The sequence below is a fragment of the Hyperolius riggenbachi genome, chromosome 5, assembly GCF_040937935.1.
Source record: "Hyperolius riggenbachi isolate aHypRig1 chromosome 5, aHypRig1.pri, whole genome shotgun sequence".
Lineage (NCBI taxonomy): Eukaryota > Metazoa > Chordata > Amphibia > Anura > Hyperoliidae > Hyperolius > Hyperolius riggenbachi.
The window spans coordinates 444,863,243-444,881,830 of record NC_090650.1 but is presented as its reverse complement, the minus strand read 5'-3'; the positions used below and the strand labels follow the sequence as shown (position 1 = coordinate 444,881,830).

The window sequence follows — 18,588 nt, the reverse complement described above, 5'->3', positions numbered from 1 at the left end:
GGGAAAAGCGAGCTGGTATCGGAATCCTCTCAGGGGCGAGGAGGAAGCGGCCCACACAACGGCTGTAAGACGAGGCGGCAGCTCCGGAATGACACCTCCGACCACAGGCGAGGCTCTCCTGCTGGCCAGGCTGAGCTCCAATCATAGCTTGCCATTTCATGATGCGATTAAATGTGCAATACTTCCTTTTCTTGGGGTGCAGCTGCGAGTGGTGCCCGACTAGTGGGAGTAGCTTGGGGTGCAGCTGCGAGTGGTGCCCGACTAGTGTGAGTAGCTTGGGGTGCAGCTGCGAGTGGTGCCCGACTAGTGTGAGTAGCTTGGGGTGCAGCTGCCACCTCTAATCCAGGAAAGCCCAAACTAGCTCCAAAGTCACACTGGATTAATACTTTCACAAACTGGTCAATTTAGAGAGTGGTTATTATCAGGGCTGTGGAGTCGGTCCAAAAATCCACCGACTCCGACTCCTCAGTTTAGGATTCCACCGACTCCGACTCCACGACTCCGACTCCTCTAATTTGCATATTACAATTTTGTTGATTAAAAGTATGTAACATGAAATTTGTCTCTTAACTGCCAACGCTTAGGAATTTTACAAGACAACTGAAGTGAGAAGGATATGTAGACTACTATATTTATTACCTTTAGACTAAAACTAGTCCTTGGTAAGAGTACTTGTAAAAGGTACAGACCGGAACAAAGAACATCTATCAGGCCCTAGGCAATGTAAGTGTGGGTACATGTAAGAATGATGTGCAGGTACTCTGCAGGGGAATGAGGAGATTGTAAACAGACAACACCTCTGTGTTCAATGTGCACAGCATTCTCAGTGGATTCCCTGCAGCTCTGTGGGGAGTGCATATGTAGAGTATAGTACTACTGTGTAACAAAGTAAACCTGAGACAGATGAAATTAAAGTTTTATACATACCTGGGGCATCCTCCAGCCGCCTTCAGGATAATCAGTCCCTTGTTGTCCTCCTCCACCACCTGGATCTTCTGCTATGAGTCCAGGTACTTGAGCCAGTCAGGCGTAGTGCGCGTGCACACACTCCGCCGCCAGGAGCATACTACACCTGTGCAGCACTATTGCGCAGGTGCAGAATGTTCCTGGCTGTGGGAGCGGCATGCGGCCGGACAGCGCTGACTGGCTGAATTACCAGGACTCATAGCAGAAGATCCGGGTGGTGGAGGACAGTGAGGGACTGATTAGCCTGAAGGGGGCTGGAGGAAGCCCCAGGTATGTATAAAACTTTACTTTTCATCCGTCTCAGTTACCCTTTAATTTGTAGTCACCAAACCAAATTTTAATAACATATCAAATTATTTTATTTCATCAGCAAAGGGAGTGCATACATTTGCATAAATCAGCATCAATGCAGAATTATTTCCATCTCGTTGACCATCTCTATTAGTGACACAGCTACACATCAGGCTTTATTCTTACAGCATAGATGTTATTTAGTATATATAAGAGATTCCTGTGTACACATCATATATACAGTCACAATCAGATGTGTATATCTGACCTTAAAAATACGGGGACTGCTTTATTGAAGCAGCACAAGTAACTAATTTTGATTGGTTTATTTCATTTTTGTGGACTAAGCACAGCTATTACTGTATATATACTGTATATATACATTATTTTTAATGACTATTATCTGAGAAATAGAACATTTTATCATATTTTCTATTTTAATTACAGTTACAAATTCATTAGGAGTCGGAGCATTTTTTCCCGACTCCGACTCCAGGCACCCAAAATTGCCCGACTCCACAGCCCTGGTTATTATAGAGACTGCTGTGACAGTGTGTCCCTGTGTGACTTCCAATGTCTATTTGTATTCTAGAAGGTTTAGCTGGTTTTCAGTCATCATTATGTTTGTCCTGGATGTACAATTGCACAGTGTGCGCCTTTAAAGGGAGTGCTGTAATATGTACGAACAGAGGCACCAAGCAGAGTAAAACAATGTTCTAAATATGATAAAAAGAGGGAAGTCGAGGTGGACTTACCTCCCTCTGGTAGTGGACATATACTCAAATGCAGAGTAAAAAATATACAATTTATTCACAGCTCCATAAAATCGCAACGCGTTTCGCGGTCAACAGTCCCGCGTCATCAGGCAGAACAGGAGCATATAAAACTGGTTCAGGTCCATAAAGCGTGTGAGCGCCTCTGTGTCCTTTAAAGGGAACCTTAAAGGGGAACTGAAGTAAGAGGTATATGGAAGCTGCCATATTTATTTTCTTTTAATCAATACCAGTTGCCTGGCAGCCCTGCTGGTCTATTTCTCTGCAGTAGTATCTGAATAACACCAGAAACAAGCATGCAGCTAGTCTTGTCAGATCTGACTTATAAGTCTGAAACACCTGATCTGCTGCATGCTTGTTCAGGGGCTATGGCTAATAGTATTAGAGGCAGAGGATCAGCAGGACAGCCAGGCAACTGGTATTGCTTAAAAGGAAATATACATGGCAGCCTCCATATACCTCTCTCTTCAGTTCCCCTTTAACATGACCAAGCATGCAGCAGATCAGGTGTTTCAGACTTTAAAGTCAGATCTGACAAGACTAGCTGCATGCTTGTTTCTGGTGTTATTCAGATACTACTGCAGAGAAATAGACCAGCAGGGCTGCCAGGCAACTGGTATTGATTAAAAGGAAATAAACATGGCAGCCTCCATATACCTCTCTCTTCAGTTCCCCTTTAACTGAGAGGGATATGGATGTTTCCTTTTAAACAATACCAGTTGCCTGGCAGTCCTGCTGATCTCTTTGGCTGCAGTAGTGTCTGAATCACACCCTGAAACAAGCATGCAGCTAATCCAGTCTGACTTCAGTCAGAGCACCTGATCTGCATGCTTGTTCAGGGGCTGTAGATAAAAGTATTAGAGACATAGGATCAGCAGGAGAGTCAGGCAACTGGTATTACTTTACAAGGAAAAATCCATATCCTTCTCAGTTTAGGTTCCCTTTAATAGGTTGAGAAGTCCAGTCACAGCATATAAGCCAGAAATCTGCCGCACTAAAGCTTGTGTTACGCTCTCTGACCCTCAATACACTCTTTACAGCTTCTCTATGAGCAAAAAGGCACAGCAGCCTTGTGTAGAGAGCTGCACTTAAAGCACACATGAAGTGAAAGGAATATGGAGGCTGACATATTTACTTTCTATTAAGCAATGCAGGTTGACTGGCTGTCCTGCTGATCCTCTGCCTCCAATACTTTTACCCATAGCTCCTGAACAAGCATGAAGGTGTGTGCTTCAGACACAACTGCAGCCAAAGAGATCAGCAGGGCTGCCAGGCAACTGGTATTGTTTAACAGGAAATAAATATGGCAGCCTCCATATTCTTCTCATTTCAGGAGTACTTGAGTTTGGATTTACATTTTGGATTTACACCCACACAGGTGGACTGACATGGAAGCTAAGGGGAAGGAATTATACCACACAATACAAATCTGAACTAGAGGAGGCAGTATCTTTCGATAATAGAAGTCTGTACAGATCACACATGTACATAAGACAGACTGCATGTCACACTCATACATGAGTCACACATACGGCATACGAGCGTCTCGCGGCCGCAGTGCCAGGCTGGTTCCAGACGCTCGGCGTGCACAGACCTGAGCCCACAACACTCACACATTGTCTCACAGCTCTGCTTCTGGCTGACGGAAACATTCATGTCTTAGCAGGAGTGACCTAATCCTGTGCAGCTGTGCCAGGACGCCAAACTATGCGTTTATAGACCGCACGCCAACGAGGGAGCCTGCCCCCCCACCGGGAGCGTCCTGCGGGCAAACTACTGCACAAGCGCAACACACTGCAACCAAATACATCATCGCTGTACTCTATACCTGACTGTCACTGCTCTGCACCCCAACACATCACTGTACTGTATATCCGACTATTAGTGCTCTGAGTGTAGGTAAATACATTGCAGTGTGGAGTTTGGGTGAAAAGCTCTGTAGGTATTATTATTACTACATATTTATATAGCACTGACATCTTCTGCAGCACATTACAGAGTACATAGTCATGTCACTGACTGTTCTCAGAGGAGCTCACACTCTAATCCTACCATAGTCATAGCCTAATGTCCTACCATATTATTATTATGTATTTATATAGCACTGACATCTTCTGCAGCACATTACAGAGAACATAGTCATGTCACTGACTGTCCTCAGAGGAGCTCACTATCTAATCCTACCATAGTCATAGTGTAATGTCCTACCATATTATTATTATGTATTTATATAGCACTGACATCTCCTGCAGCACATTACAGAGTACATAGTCATGTCACTGACTGTCCTCAGAGGAGCTCACAGTCTAATCCTACCATAGTCATAGTCTAATGTCCTACCATATTATTATTATGTATTTATATAGCACTGGCATCTTCTGCAGCACATTACAGAGTACATAGTCATGTCACTGACTGTCCTCAGAGGAGCTCACAATCTAATCCTACCATAGTCATAGCCTAATGTCCTACCATATTATTATTATGTATTTATATAGCACTGACATCTCCTGCAGCACATTACAGAGTACATAGTCATGTCACTGACTGTCCTCAGAGGAGCTCACACTCTAGTCCTACCATAGTCATAGTCTAATGTCCTACCATATTATTATTATGTATTTATATAGCACTGACATCTCCTGCAGCACATTACACAGTACATAGTCATGTCACTGACTGTCCTCAGAGGAGCTCACACTCTAATCCTACCATAGTCATAGCCTAATGTCCTACCATATTATTATTATGTATTTATATAGCACTGACATCTTCTGCAGCACATTACAGAGTACATAGTCATGTCACTCACTGTCCTCAGAGGAGCTCACACTCTAATCCTACCATAGCCATAGTCTAATGTCCTACCATATTATTATTATGTATTTATACAGCACTGACATCTTCTGCAGCACATTACAGAGTACATAGTCATGTCACTGACTGTCCCCAGAGGAGCTCACACTCTAATTCTACCATAGTCATAGTCTAATGTCCTACCATATTATTATTATGTATTCATGTAGCACTGACATCTCCTGCAGCACATTACAGAGTACATAGGCATGTCACTGACTGTCCTCAGAGGAGCTCACACTCTAATTCTACCATAGTCATAGTCTAATGTCCTACCATATTATTATTATGTATTTATGTAGCACTGACATCTCCTGCAGCACATTACAGAGTACATAGGCATGTCACTGACTGTCCTCAGAGGAGCTCACACTCTAATTCTACCATAGTCATAGTCTAATGTCCTACCATATTATTATTATTATGTATTTATATAGGACTGACATCTTCTGCAGCACTTTACAGACTACATAGGCATGTCACTGACTGTCCTCAGAGGAGCTCACAATCTAATCCTACCATAGTCATAGTATAATGTCCTACCATATTATTATTATGTATTTATATAGCACTGACATCTCCTGCAGCACATTACAGAGTACATAGTCATGTCACTGACTGTCCTCAGAGGAACTCACAATCTAATCCTACCATAGTCATAGTATAATGTCCTACCATATTATTATTATGTATTTATATAGCACTGACATCTTCTGCAGCACATTACAGAGTACATAGTCATATCACTGACTGTCCTCAGAGGAGCTCACAATCTAATCCTACCATAGTCATAGCCTAATGTCCTACCATATTATTATTATGTATTTATATAGCACTGACATCATCTGCAGCACTGTACAGTGTACATAGTCATGTCACTGACTGTCCTCAGAGGAGCTCACAATCTATAGGCCCATACCCATGACACGATTTTTTCGAACAATTTTTTAACAACCAATTATTTGTTTTGCAATATCGTGCAACATTATTTAACAAAATGTGAGTAAATGATGGTTTGAGTTGCATGCCACCCGCAGCTGTTGTGCATCTTTGAATGACAACCACGTTTGTCTGATAATTCAGATCCCCGTTGACTTCCATGGGTTTGGCCGCAATGATGTAAACAATCATTTTCACGATCGTTCGTTTCCAACGCCACAAACGATGTTTGGCGATACAGCCAGACGGATGGGAGAACGATTGTTTGTTGGCAGAGATCCCTGATCCATCTGGCTGTGGGTACTCCCCTTTATCCATTATAGTCACAGCCTGATGTCATCACTCATGTTACGTGTGTGCTGGGAAGCGGAGATGTTTTGCAGTGACACAGACAGGTGACGATACAAGCCGGGCCTCAATTCCCTAAATCGACCATTAGGTGGCAGTGTGCACACCTGGTGCATGACCCATGCACTGCACTGCAGCAAACACTTATTTGTTTCATGGTAAATATTCATTCCAAGTGGATGCAAATCGTATGCTAATTTTATGTAAATGTATGACGTTCACAAACAGACCAGCTACGGCATCTGATCAGTCTGTTATCAAGCTGTATATTCAGTGTGATCAGTCGCAGCACCAGATCTGCATGTTGGTTCCAGGCCAGTGACTTTATCGTCTTAGAGGCGGAGCATAAGCTGCCAGGGAACTGGCATTGTTTATTAGAGAAGGAAGATGACAGCCTCTTAATTCTTTTATTTATAATGAACGTGAGGTGAGACAGTTCCAGCTGCCTGTATAATCTGTGTTACAGAGTACCCAGCAAGCTCACGGTGACCCAGAACTCCCGGCCATGTGGGAGGGGCTACAGAGGACTGAAAAGCCTCCTTACTCAAATGCTATGCAAAACAGAAAGAATTTGCGATAATTCAGGTTGGCGTGAGCTCGAGATGTCTCCCAGTGCATCACTGCTGAATATATGCAAATTAACCATTCTACCCTTAGAAGCTAAACACACCTCCAGAACCGCTGGAATGCAATGATGTGTCAGCTTGTTAATTTGTACAGAGCCATAATAATCCAACATGCATACAGACTGTTTCGGATTGTTTGATCCTCATCAGTGCATGGCATGGATTAATTTGGCTCTATAGAGTAGGGCTTGTAACACCGAGAGGGACAGACTAACCAGCAAGCTCATGGTGACCCAGAACTCTTAGGAGAGGTTCTGGAGGTGTGGCTAGCTTACAGGGACAACAAAGAATGATTTGCATATATTCAGCAGTGATGCATTGTGGGAGACGTATGCTCACTCCAACCTGAATTATCACAAATACTTTCTGTTGCAAACTTTTGTTTTGCTGTATAATTTGTAGGCTTCTCCAAGCACTTCTGGCGGAGGCTGCTACACACAGCCATACAGGAGCGCACAAGGAGGGTGCGGGGAGTGGACAGGGCATGCGCCTCAGCTTCCTCTGGAGCCAACATCGCGGGCTGCAGAGTTTGCCTGTTATATGTGAGTGTGTGTGATAAGACAGCAGTCATCACCTGGGTTATATTAGAACATGGTGAGGGTCACTGGAGGGGTTTGCAGTAGAGGGATTCTGCTCTCCCTGGACTGTAGCCTGCAGGAGGCGATGTTCTGCAGGGGTGAAGTGCTGCGCAGACACAGTCACATGACATGGCTGCAGATATATGCGATGCTCTGCAGAGCTGGCGCTACACCACAATATTAGGAGACACAACCACTCCTATTCCTTAAAGATGACAGTTCTCGTCTGAACAAGTCTCCAGCATAAAACGAAAGGAATTTCTCGAATCTGCGGCGACCCCCCAGGCGTAAAATTCTTGGCCAAGCAGGGGCGGGTCTGAAAGCTATCAGCCAATCAGAGATTATCCCCCGAGGTTCTTAATCTGCATGTGGGAAAAAAAAACACCCAACAGAAATCATCTCCCTCCTCAAATCACCTTCATAATGCCACAAAGTGACTGCTTGTCTTGTCACCCATTATCTGGCCATACGGAGGAGGTGACAGGCGCCAACACCTGTGACATATCACCCTTTATCTACCTGTACCGAGGAGGTGACAGATGTGATGTCACCCATTATCTGCCCATACAGAGGAGGTGACAGATGTGATGTCACCCATTATCTACCTGTACCAAGGAGGTGACATGCCACCACCTGTGACATGTCACCCATTATCTGCCCATACAGAGGAGGTGACAGATGTGATGTGATGTCACCCATTATCTGCCTGTACCGAGGAGATGACATGCCACCACCTGTGACATCAGAATCAGAATCGAGTTTATTTTCGCCAAGTAAGTTTGCACCTACAAGGAATTTGTCTTGGCAGTTGCTTAACAAACACAAACACAAACAATACAAGGACAGACAGTGTGAATATTACAAGTTAAGGACATTATAAGTATAGTGGCAGTAAGTAAGGTGAGAATTGTTCATTTACAGTTCTGTGCTGATTACTTTCAGTCCTAGCAGCTCTAACGTGGTTCTGCATTAAGTATGGCTACCGCTTGAGGAAAAAAGCTGTTCCTGTGTCTGGAGGTTTTGGTAGCGATTGACCGGAATCTTACTCCTGAAGGCATATGCTGGAAGATGGAGTGAGCTGGGTGGGAGGGGTCAGAGGCAGTCTTGGGAAGATGGAGTGAGCTGGGTGGGAGGGGTCAGAGGCAGTCTTGGGAAGATGGAGTGAGCTGGGTGGGAGGGGTCAGAGGCAGTCTTGGGAAGATGGAGTGAGCTGGGTGGGAGGGGTCAGAGGCAGTCTTGGGAAGATGGAGTGAGCTGGGTGGGAGGGGTCAGAGGCAGTCTTGGGAAGATGGGAGTGAGCAGGGTGGGAGGGGTCAGAGGCAATCTTGGGAAGATGGGGTGAGCAGGGTGAGAGGGGTCAGAGGCAATCTGGGGAAGATGGGGTGAGCTGGGTGGGAGGGGTCAGAGGCAATCTTGGGAAGATGGAGTGAGCAGGGTGGGAGGGGTCAGAGGCAGTCTTGGGAAGATGGAGTGAGCTGGGTGGGAGGGGTTAGGGGCAATCTTGGGAAGATGGAGTGAGCAGGGTGGGAGGGGTCAGAGGCAGTCTTGGGAAGATGGAGTGAGCTGGGTGGGAGGGGTCAGAGGCAATTTTGGTCGCTCTCTTTCTGCACCTGCTAGCGTAAAGATCCTGCAGGGAAGGTAAGCTACAGCCAATTATCCTTTCCGCTGATCGGATGATGCGCTGCAGCCTCCCCTTTTCTAATGCTGAGCAGGAGCTGAACCATACAGTCATGGATGATGTTATGGTGGATTCGATGATTGCAGTGTAGAACTGCACCATTACATTTTGAGGTAGGCCAAACTTTTTCAGCTGCCGCAGATGGTACATTCTCTGTTGTGCTTTCTTGACAATAGTGGCAGTGTTGTTGTCCCATTTTAAGTCGTTTGAGATCGTGGACCGAAGAAACTTAAATCACTCTACTTGGGTTATTGTGGATCCATTTGTGGTTAAGGGGAGGTGCTGGGGGGGAGATCTCCTAAAGTCTATTATCATCTCCATGGTTTTGAGAGCATTTAGTTCCAAGTTGTTGCTGCTGCACCAGGAGGAAAGCTGTCCCACCACATGCCTGTATGCAGACTCATCCCCGTTTTGAATGAGACCAACAACTGTTGTGTCGTCTGCAAACTTCAGAACCTTAACAGATGGATCTGTGGAGATGCAGTCATTGGTGTAAAGTGAGTACAGCAGTGGGGAAAGCACACAGCCCTGGGGTGCACCAGTACTGACTGTCAGAGAGCTTGATGCGAGTTTACCAAGTCTAACACGCTGTCTTCTGTCGGTTAAGAAGTCGGTTATCCATTTGCAGAGAGATTCAGGTATGTGTAGCTGGGAGAGCTTGCTGTGCAGCAGTGATGGAATTATGGTATTAAATGTCACCCATTATCTGCCCATACAGAGGAGGAGACGGATGTGATGTCACTCATTATCTGCCTGTACCGAGGAGGTGACAGATGTGATGTGATGTCACCCATTATCTGCCCATACAGAGGAGGAGACAGATGTGATGTCACCAATTATCTGCCTGTACCGAGGAGGTGACAGATGTGATGTGATGTCACCCATTATCTGCCTGTACCGAGGAGGTGACATGCTACCACCTGTGACATGTCACCCATTATCTGCCCATACAGAGGAGGAGACGGATGTGACATGTCACCCATTATCTGCCCATACAGAGGAGGTGACAGATGTGACATGTCACTTATCCGCCCATACAGAGGAGGTGACAGATGTGACGTGATGTCACCCATTATCTGCCTGCACCGAGGAGGTGACATGCTACCACCTGTGACATGTCACCCATTATCTGCCCATACAGAGGAGGTGACGTCACCCATTATCTGCCTGTACCGAGGAGGTGACATGCCACCACCTGTAACATGTCACCTATTATCTGTCCATACAGAGGAGGTGACGTCACCCATTATCTGCCTGTACCGAGGAGGTGACAGATGTGACGTCACCCATTATCTGCCTGTACCGAGGAGGTGACATATGTGACATGTCACCCATTATCTGCCCATACAGAGGAGGTGACAGATGTGATGTCACCCATTATCTGCCCATACAGAGGAGGTGACAGATGTGATGTCACCCATTATCTGCCCATACAGAGGAGGTGACAGATGTGATGTCACCCATTATCTGCCCATACAGAGGAGGTGACAGATGTGATGTCACCCATTATCTGCCCATACAGAGGAGGTGACAGATGTGATGTGACATCACCCATTATCTGCCTGTACCGAGGAGGTGACATATGTGACATGTCACCCATTATCTGCCCATACAGAGGAGGAGACAGATGTGACGTCACCCATTATCTGCCCATACAGAGGAGGAGACAGATGTGATGTCACCCATTATCTGCCCATACAGAGGAGGAGACAGATGTGATGTCACCCATTATCTGCCCATACAGAGGAGGAGACAGATGTGATGTCACCCATTATCTGCCCATACAGAGGAGGTGACAGATGTGATGTCACCCATTATCTGCCTGTACCGAGGAGGTGACATGCCACCACCTGTGACATGTCACCCATTATCTGCCCATACAGAGGAGGTGACAGATGTGACGTCACCCATTATCTGCCCATACAGAGGAGGAGACGGATGTGATGTCACCCATTATCTGCCCATACAGAGGAGGTGACAGATGTGATGTCACCCATTATCTGCCCATACAGAGGAGGTGACAGATGTGATGTCACCCATTATCCGCCCATACCGCGGAGGTGACAGATGTGACATGTCACTTATTTGCCCATACTGCAGAGGTGACAAACACACCAGCACAGCACTGCTCCCTCTCTACTCACTTGTGTCGGTGGATGATGGCGTTGAACAGACGGCCGTCCCGCCAGCTGCTGGTGAAGTTATCGCAGCGCAGACCCTGGTAGCCTTCTGTCATCCGCTGAGACCACAGGAGGAGCTTCTCTTTGGCTGTCATGTCCTCGGACTGACCGGTGACCTGAATGTCGGAGATCTGAGAAAGGATGACAAGAGTGCATCAGTGACAGCTCAGTACAATCCCAGGCAGACACAGGGCTGAAATAACTGGTCCAGAAAGCACTGATAGTAAGCTAGCTGCAGCGTGTGCTGATCTCTGCTGACCCCAGTATATACAGTATAAGCGGTTACTTTGTGCCTGTACTGATAGTAAACTAGCTGCAGTGTGTGGTGATCTCTGCTCCCTTCAGTATAAGCTGTTACTCTGTGCCTGTACTGATAGTAAACTAGCTGCAGTGTGTGCTGATCTCTGCTACCTCCAGTATGTACAGTATAAGCGGTTACTTTGTGCCTGTACTGATAGTAAACTAGCTGCAGTGTGTGGTGATCTCTGCTCCCTTCAGTATAAGCTGTTACTCTATGCCTGTACTGATAGTAAACTAGCTGCAGTGTGTGCTGATCTCTGCTGCCTCCAGTATGTACAGTATAAGCTGTTACTGTGTGCCTGCACGGATAGTAAACTAGCTGCAGTGTGTGCTGATCTCTGCTGCCTCTAGTATGTACAGTATGAGCTGTTACTCTATGCCTGCACTGATAGTAAACTAGCTGCAGTGTGTGCTGATCTCTGCTGCCCCCAGTGTGTACAGTATAAGCTGTTGCTCTGTGTCTGTACTGATAGTAAACTAGCTGCAGTGTGTGTTGATCTCTGCTACCTCCAGTATGTACAGTATAAGCGGTTACTTTGTGCCTGTACTGATAGTAAACTAGCTGCAGTGTGTGCTGATCTCTGCTACCTCCAGTATGTACAGTATAAGCTGTTACTCTGTGCCTGTACTGATAATAAACTAACTGCAGTGTGTGTTGATCTCTGCTGCCTTCAGTATAAGCTGTTAGCCTGTGTCTGTACTGCAGTGCTTATCATCCCTTTGCTTCTCCTACTACCTCAGCATACACTGAATAGGGGCTACAGACTACGGAGGAGTGTACACAGTGCAAGATACAGATCAGTATTTCAAACCGTAGATTAATCAGTAAAAGAATATTGCATTATTGATCTCAGGTTTGTCACCATGGCAAGTGCAGATTGTACAGACACATCAATCTGACCACAAAGTGCTGCACTCCTGTCACTGTATTGGAGACAATGTTTTATAAAAGGCCCCCAATATGTCACAGAACTAGACTTCAGGTGCGCACCAGCATGCACAACCCTCACCTGCCAGCACTGCAGCTGTGGTCATGTGATCATAGCACACACGCGACACACAGGAGGAGTATTGCAGTTAAACATTCAGTAACCACAGAAAGCGTGACAATGACTGCTGCTTCCTCAAAAGCGTCCCCACCGAAACTCCACCACAAACCAACCGCCACAATCGGGGGAAGAGTCTATACTCCGGGCTTCCGCCTCTATTACAAATGACAATGGATCATTTATATATTATAGACTGGAAGTGGCTGCTATGCTAGGCTATAAAGCAATGACATTTCCCTCTACATCCACCAGGTGGCGCTGCGTGTCACAGCAGATTGGCACCATGCAGTGTGTTACATATTCCTGGGATCTGTTATTAATCTGACACATGGGGGATCTGTCTGTGTGCAGAGGGGGGGGACGACCTTCTTAATAATAACCGCCAGATTTATAAGACAAGCCCTCAGCTGTAGAGATCGCTACGCCTATAGCAGCCTATCTCAACCTTTCTCCCCTGGAGGAACTCCGCAAATAACTTTTTGATCTCGGAGAACCCCTGCATTTATTTTGCAGGAGGCGTGGTCTATAAAAGTAGGTGTGGCTGTTTATTTCACTACCCCCTATTACACTGTCACTCATTATACTGTCTCCTTATCCTGGTGCTTTTTATTAATGTGCTCATTATTATGACCCTCAATTTCGTGTTGTTTTTTTTCAATCCCCTCTATTATAATGAGCTCTATTATACTTCCCAATGATGGGGGGAAATACCAGGGAACCCCTGCAGAGTACTCAGGGAACCCTGGCTGAGAAAGCCTGCTATATAGGATTGCCAAATCTACCAATATCCACCTCTGAAATCTGCAGCTGCCGTATTCACAAAGCCTGATCACCAATAACGTCCGTTACATTCAGAGCAGAGACCGCCACAGGCACGGACACGGAGAAGAATGGGTGTGGCCTCACTTCGCCTGTTTGCCGCAGATCGCCCCAGAGCAGATTGGTGCCCTGCACAGTGGCTCAGCGAATGCGCTGCTACCCCCCCCCCCCCCCCCAGGCAGCCCTTATTCCCAGCGTCTCTGTGGCGTCCGATGCATCTGACATATGCTATTGTGACATGTCGATATCCATCTGCTGTCCAGTAAAATCGTGATGGCCGTGGCTTTGCGTTCGGTCATGGCGATGGACACCAGACAGAACGCACACGTCAGCGCAGGTCTGAGCAGATAACCCGGGATCCATCAATGTGTCCATTATCCAGACTGTGAACGTTTTCACTTCTGGGCCCAGATGCAATTAATTTTTTCACCTGAGTTATATCCTAGGAGATAATTTTCATCTTCTCTGTAAACTAACTTTTCAGCATTTTACAATTGAAAAAGTACCCAAAAGTTGGTGCAAAAGTACAAGAAAATTTATTTTGAGTATTTTCCTTCTTGCTAGTGACTTAAAAATGGATTTTATGGGAAGTTGAAAAAATATTACCTGGAAGAAAACTCAGGAGAAAAAGAGAATGGAATATGGGCCCTGTAGTGAAGGGGATTGTACGCAAGTCAGCGGGACGCATGCTGTCTCTGTAGTAAGTTCACCTTTATTTGTGCTACAAAACACTGACATCATACACTGCAATCCTTTGCATAGTTCCCCAGCCCTGTCCTCAAGGCCCACCAACAATACATGCTTTGCAGGAAACCACACACAGTCACAGGTGGGGTAATTACCTACCTCTGTGGATTTCCACAAGACATGCGCTGTTGGTGGGCCTTGAGGACAGGGTTGGGGAACTCTGCTAGAGAATGTAAGCTCACAAGGACAGGGCTCTCCCACCCTCTGTGTCACTGTAATTACTATTTCAGCCAATTCTGTATTATGTACCAGTGTCTATAGTTGGTGTGTATTGTCTGTATTATGTACCCCATGTTTGTCTCCTACTGTATACAGCGCCACAGAAGATGTTGGCGCTTTATAAATCAATAACAATAATAATGGCAATTATATTGGAAATACTGCAGACTGAAAAGCAGTGATATGTTTTCAGATTGCCGCAGTTTATAAATAAGCCCCAGTGTGTAAATCCCAGAATAAAGTCCCTCCCTGCAGGCCTCTCGCAGGCCACTTTCAGGCGGGAGACTGAGCTGTGTGCTGGCTGAGCAGTTCAGCTTCCTGTCTGCCGCCCGCCAGTGCAATTCACCAAATGGCAGCGGTTGTAACACCTTGCATGTGAGTGCTGACAGGTGGTGACATTACCTAGTGGCAGAAAACTGACATATTGCGTGTGAGCACGGCTGCGCTCATATGTGTGACTCCACGGGGGGCGCCTGTGCAGCGCCAGTACTGAGTGCAGCAAGCCTCCAGCCTGAGCAGCAGAAGGGAGGTGAATTCGCTGCCTGTCAGCTAGCTTTTGAAAGAGGCCTAGGAGGATTATTATGTTTGCAACACAAGGGGCCCCAGAACTGAGGGCGTGGCACATGCTGGGGGGGGGGGGGGGGGGGGGTCGATCAGCCAACATAAGAGGCGGCATCAAGCAGAGCAATGTGTAGTGTCCCTCTGGCCTCAGTCATGTGTCCTGCATGTCCCTCACGCCTCAGTCACATGTAGTGTGTGTCCATCATTCCTCAGTTCCGTGTCCTGCATGTCCCTCACGCCTCAGTCACATGTAGTGCGTGTCCATCATTCCTCAGTTCCGTGTCCTGCGTGTCCCTCATGCGTCAGTCACATGTAGTGCGTGTCCATCATTCCTCAGTTCCGTGTCCTGCGTGTCCCTCATGCGTCAGTCACATGTAGTGCGTGTCCATCATTCCTCAGTTCCGTGTCCTGTGTGTCCCTCACGCCTCAGTCACATGTAGTGCGTGTCACATTCAGAATGTGCGTGTCACAGCCGGCCATATTTCTTGAAGAATGCTAACAATGACAAACCTCTGTGGAAACTATAGAACTGTATATTACAGAAGCATTTTATGATGCAGCAGAGTGAATGAGACTTCCATGTGTAACGCTGCACTCAATACAGGCGCTGCATCCACAGCCCCCCCCCCCCCCCCTCCCAATCACCACAGGAAATGATAAGAGGAATGAGGGTGAGTCACCCCGGACCACGCCCTGCGGATCATACCAGCTGCACAGCCTGTGCCAGGCTGACCAGCCGAGACATGGCAGAGTATCGGGCAGAAAAGAGGAAGCCTATCCTTGTGTACATAAACAGCCAGACAATATACTGCCAGCTGTATAACTGGAAGCCCAGAGCAACTGTGACTCTGTATAACTGACTCTGTATAATTGGCATCCCTGAGCAACTGCAACTCTGTCTAACCGGCAGCCCTGATCCACTGTGACTCTGTATAACTGGCAGCCCTGAGCCACTGTAAGTGTATAACCAGCAGCCCTGAGGCTCTGTATAATTGGCAGCCCTGAGCCACTGTAAGTGTATAACCGGCAGCCCTGATCCTCCGTATAACCGGCAGCCCTGATCCACTGTGACTCTGTATAACCGGCAGCCCTGAGCCGCTGTAACTCTGTATAACTGGCAGTCCTGAGCCATTGTAAGTGTATAACCAGCAGCCCTGATCCTCTGTATAACCGGCAGCCCTGATCCTCTGTATAACCGGCAGCCCTGAGCCATCGATACTCCATCTTACCTGGAAGTGGAGGATGATGGTCCAGATTAAGCCCAGCGTCAGCTTGGGGTTTCCGTCTGCGATGTCGTCATTTCGGATGTTCACCAGTTTCACCTGTAAGAGGAATGGAGAGGTGAGGAAACGCAGACGGACGGCCTCGCTGAGCCGGTCACCCAACGTGCGCTTGTATCAGAAATCACTGACATATTCTACTATAAGGTACATCTCAAGCACAGAATTATGTGCGGCAGTACAAATAATATAATAATAATAGCTGAAAGATGAAATGCTGATCACATGACACTCATCGGGCTCTGGAGGGGTCAATGCATGAAAGACTAGTGATATAGCTCCGCCCCCATTAACTCCTGCAGAGCCGGGGAGAGGACAGTGCGTCTTCACATAAAAAAAAAATCATCATTATAATCATGTCTTGTTTTATAAATCTCCGTTCACCGCACTGTGGGCGAAAGGGTCACTTTCAGTAGATGACACACATGACATGCAGGTGACACGGTCGGCCACTTACCTGTCTAAGCTTCAGGAAATCCAGGGCGATCTGTACGTTCTGCAGTTTGTGGAATCGCATCCGGCCTTTCTCCCGGGGCTACGAGAGAGGTGACAAATCTCTGTCAGCAGAATATCGTCAGGTGACAACGTCCCCAACACACACACATCAATTCTAGCACACACGGGAGGGGGAGGAGCTGGACACCGCTGACAGCAAACCACAGGTGTGACATCATGCCTGAGGGACCCTGTAGCTTCTGCTAGCCACAAGAGCTCACACTCTACTGTGTTAGTGTCCTGGAAGGTCAGAGTTTTAGTGTCAGTCCCATGTTATCACCAATATAAAACCAAAGAGTCTGACCACCCAAAATAATATGTATCTGCTTGCAGGGGTTGTGTGAGGTCCCTACAGCAAGAACCGTTATGTATAATGCATAGAAGCGTTCCTAAATGTCTTGCAATGCAGTCTCTATGTATGTGAATGCACACAGCGTAATCACACATACTGATACACATTCAGCCAGCCTCACTACAGCCTGATGTGACCCAGCTGCAGGATCACTAATCTGAATGACCTCTGGCCCAGAAATGCCGTAATAAAGACGGTTGTTCTAATAAGTAAATACAATTTCCTTTCTATAAAACGCTGTGTAACTCCTCCTCTGCTCTCTATAACACTTATCCCCTGTGGTCACCTGACCGTCTATACCGCCCGCAGCGCCCACACAAAGCCACGCAGGCGCAGGAAGCAAGGAGTCTGGGAGACGTCACGTGGAATTGGTGGATCAGCCATAAAGGGACACAGAGGAAATCCCACCGATGTCCACCCTGTAAGAGAACGCTTCCTCTTCTGACAGCCGGGGAAAGAGTTTCAAAGTCTGAGAGGATGGGAGGAAATGGCCCTTCACATGGGAGCTGCCGAAACTGCACACATCCCTCTACATCCCCCCCGCCTGCCCAGCACAGCACCAAGCAATACCTCCTACTGCTCACGTCCCTCTACCCCCCCCCCCCCCCCGCCCAGCACAGCACCGGGCAATGCCCCCTACTGCCCACATCCCTCTACCCCCCCCCCCCTCCAGCCCAGCACAGCATCGAGCAATACCCCCCTACTGCACACGTCCCTCTACCCCCCCGCCCAGCGCAGCACCGAGCAATACCCCCCTACTGCCCACGTCCCTCTACCCCCCCCCCCCCTCCCGCCCAGCACAGCATCGAGCAATACCCTCCTACTGCACACATCCCTCAACCCCCGCCCAGCACAGCACCAAGCAATACCCCCCTACTGCACACATCTCTCTGCCCGCGCCCATATGCCGGTCAATCGGCCACAGAATCGCCAGATATGTGGGCACCTTAAAGAGAACCAGAGATGAAGCACCCTCATGTATTTTACCATATATATCAGTGGGAACATGACAGTAAACACCTACCCTGCTCTCTGTTTCATCCTTTACTGCACAATATGCCTATTATCAGCTCTGATAAAATCCCCGACTGAGCATTCAGTTTAGCTTTGCCTCGTAAGGATTATAGCTGAGTCAGTCTTCTGTGATGTCTTTTGAAGCCCAAGTCTGCCCCCTTGTGGCTCTGCTTTCCTGCTCTGTATCCTTGTAGCAGGAAATCAGAGCCAGGAGGGGGCAGGCTTGGGCTTGAAAATACATCACAGAAGACTGACTCAGCTATAATCATTCCAGGGCAAAGCTGGACTGAAATCTCAGTCGGGATTTTTTTTATCAGTGCTGGTAACAGGCAGGCTGAGCAGTGAAGAATGAAACCAAGAGCAGGGTATGTGTTAACTGTCATGTTCCCATTGATATATATATGGTAAAATACATGAGGGTGCTTCATCTCTGGTTCTCTTTAAACAACAGGACTTGGACTGTTGCAAATTTGCTCTTGTATGGACTTACTCTGCTGTCTTATTTGGAAACATTTGT

The 18,588-nt window shown here is 47.1% G+C and overlaps 1 protein-coding gene across 11 annotated transcripts in view; it reads right to left on the bottom strand.

Annotated features, from left to right (window-relative positions):
- Nucleotides 1-18,588, bottom strand: part of PLEC (plectin) — a 367,871-nt gene that overhangs the window by 66,256 nt on the left and 283,027 nt on the right. For all 11 annotated transcript variants that reach the window (XM_068238141.1, XM_068238140.1, XM_068238142.1 and 8 more), the window contains 3 exons: nt 16,668-16,745; nt 16,160-16,252; nt 11,200-11,366 (listed from right to left, as the gene is read on the bottom strand). In XM_068238141.1, coding sequence (XP_068094242.1) covers nt 11,200-11,366; nt 16,160-16,252; nt 16,668-16,745 — 338 coding nt within the window. The remainder of the gene's footprint in view (nt 1-11,199; nt 11,367-16,159; nt 16,253-16,667; nt 16,746-18,588) is intronic.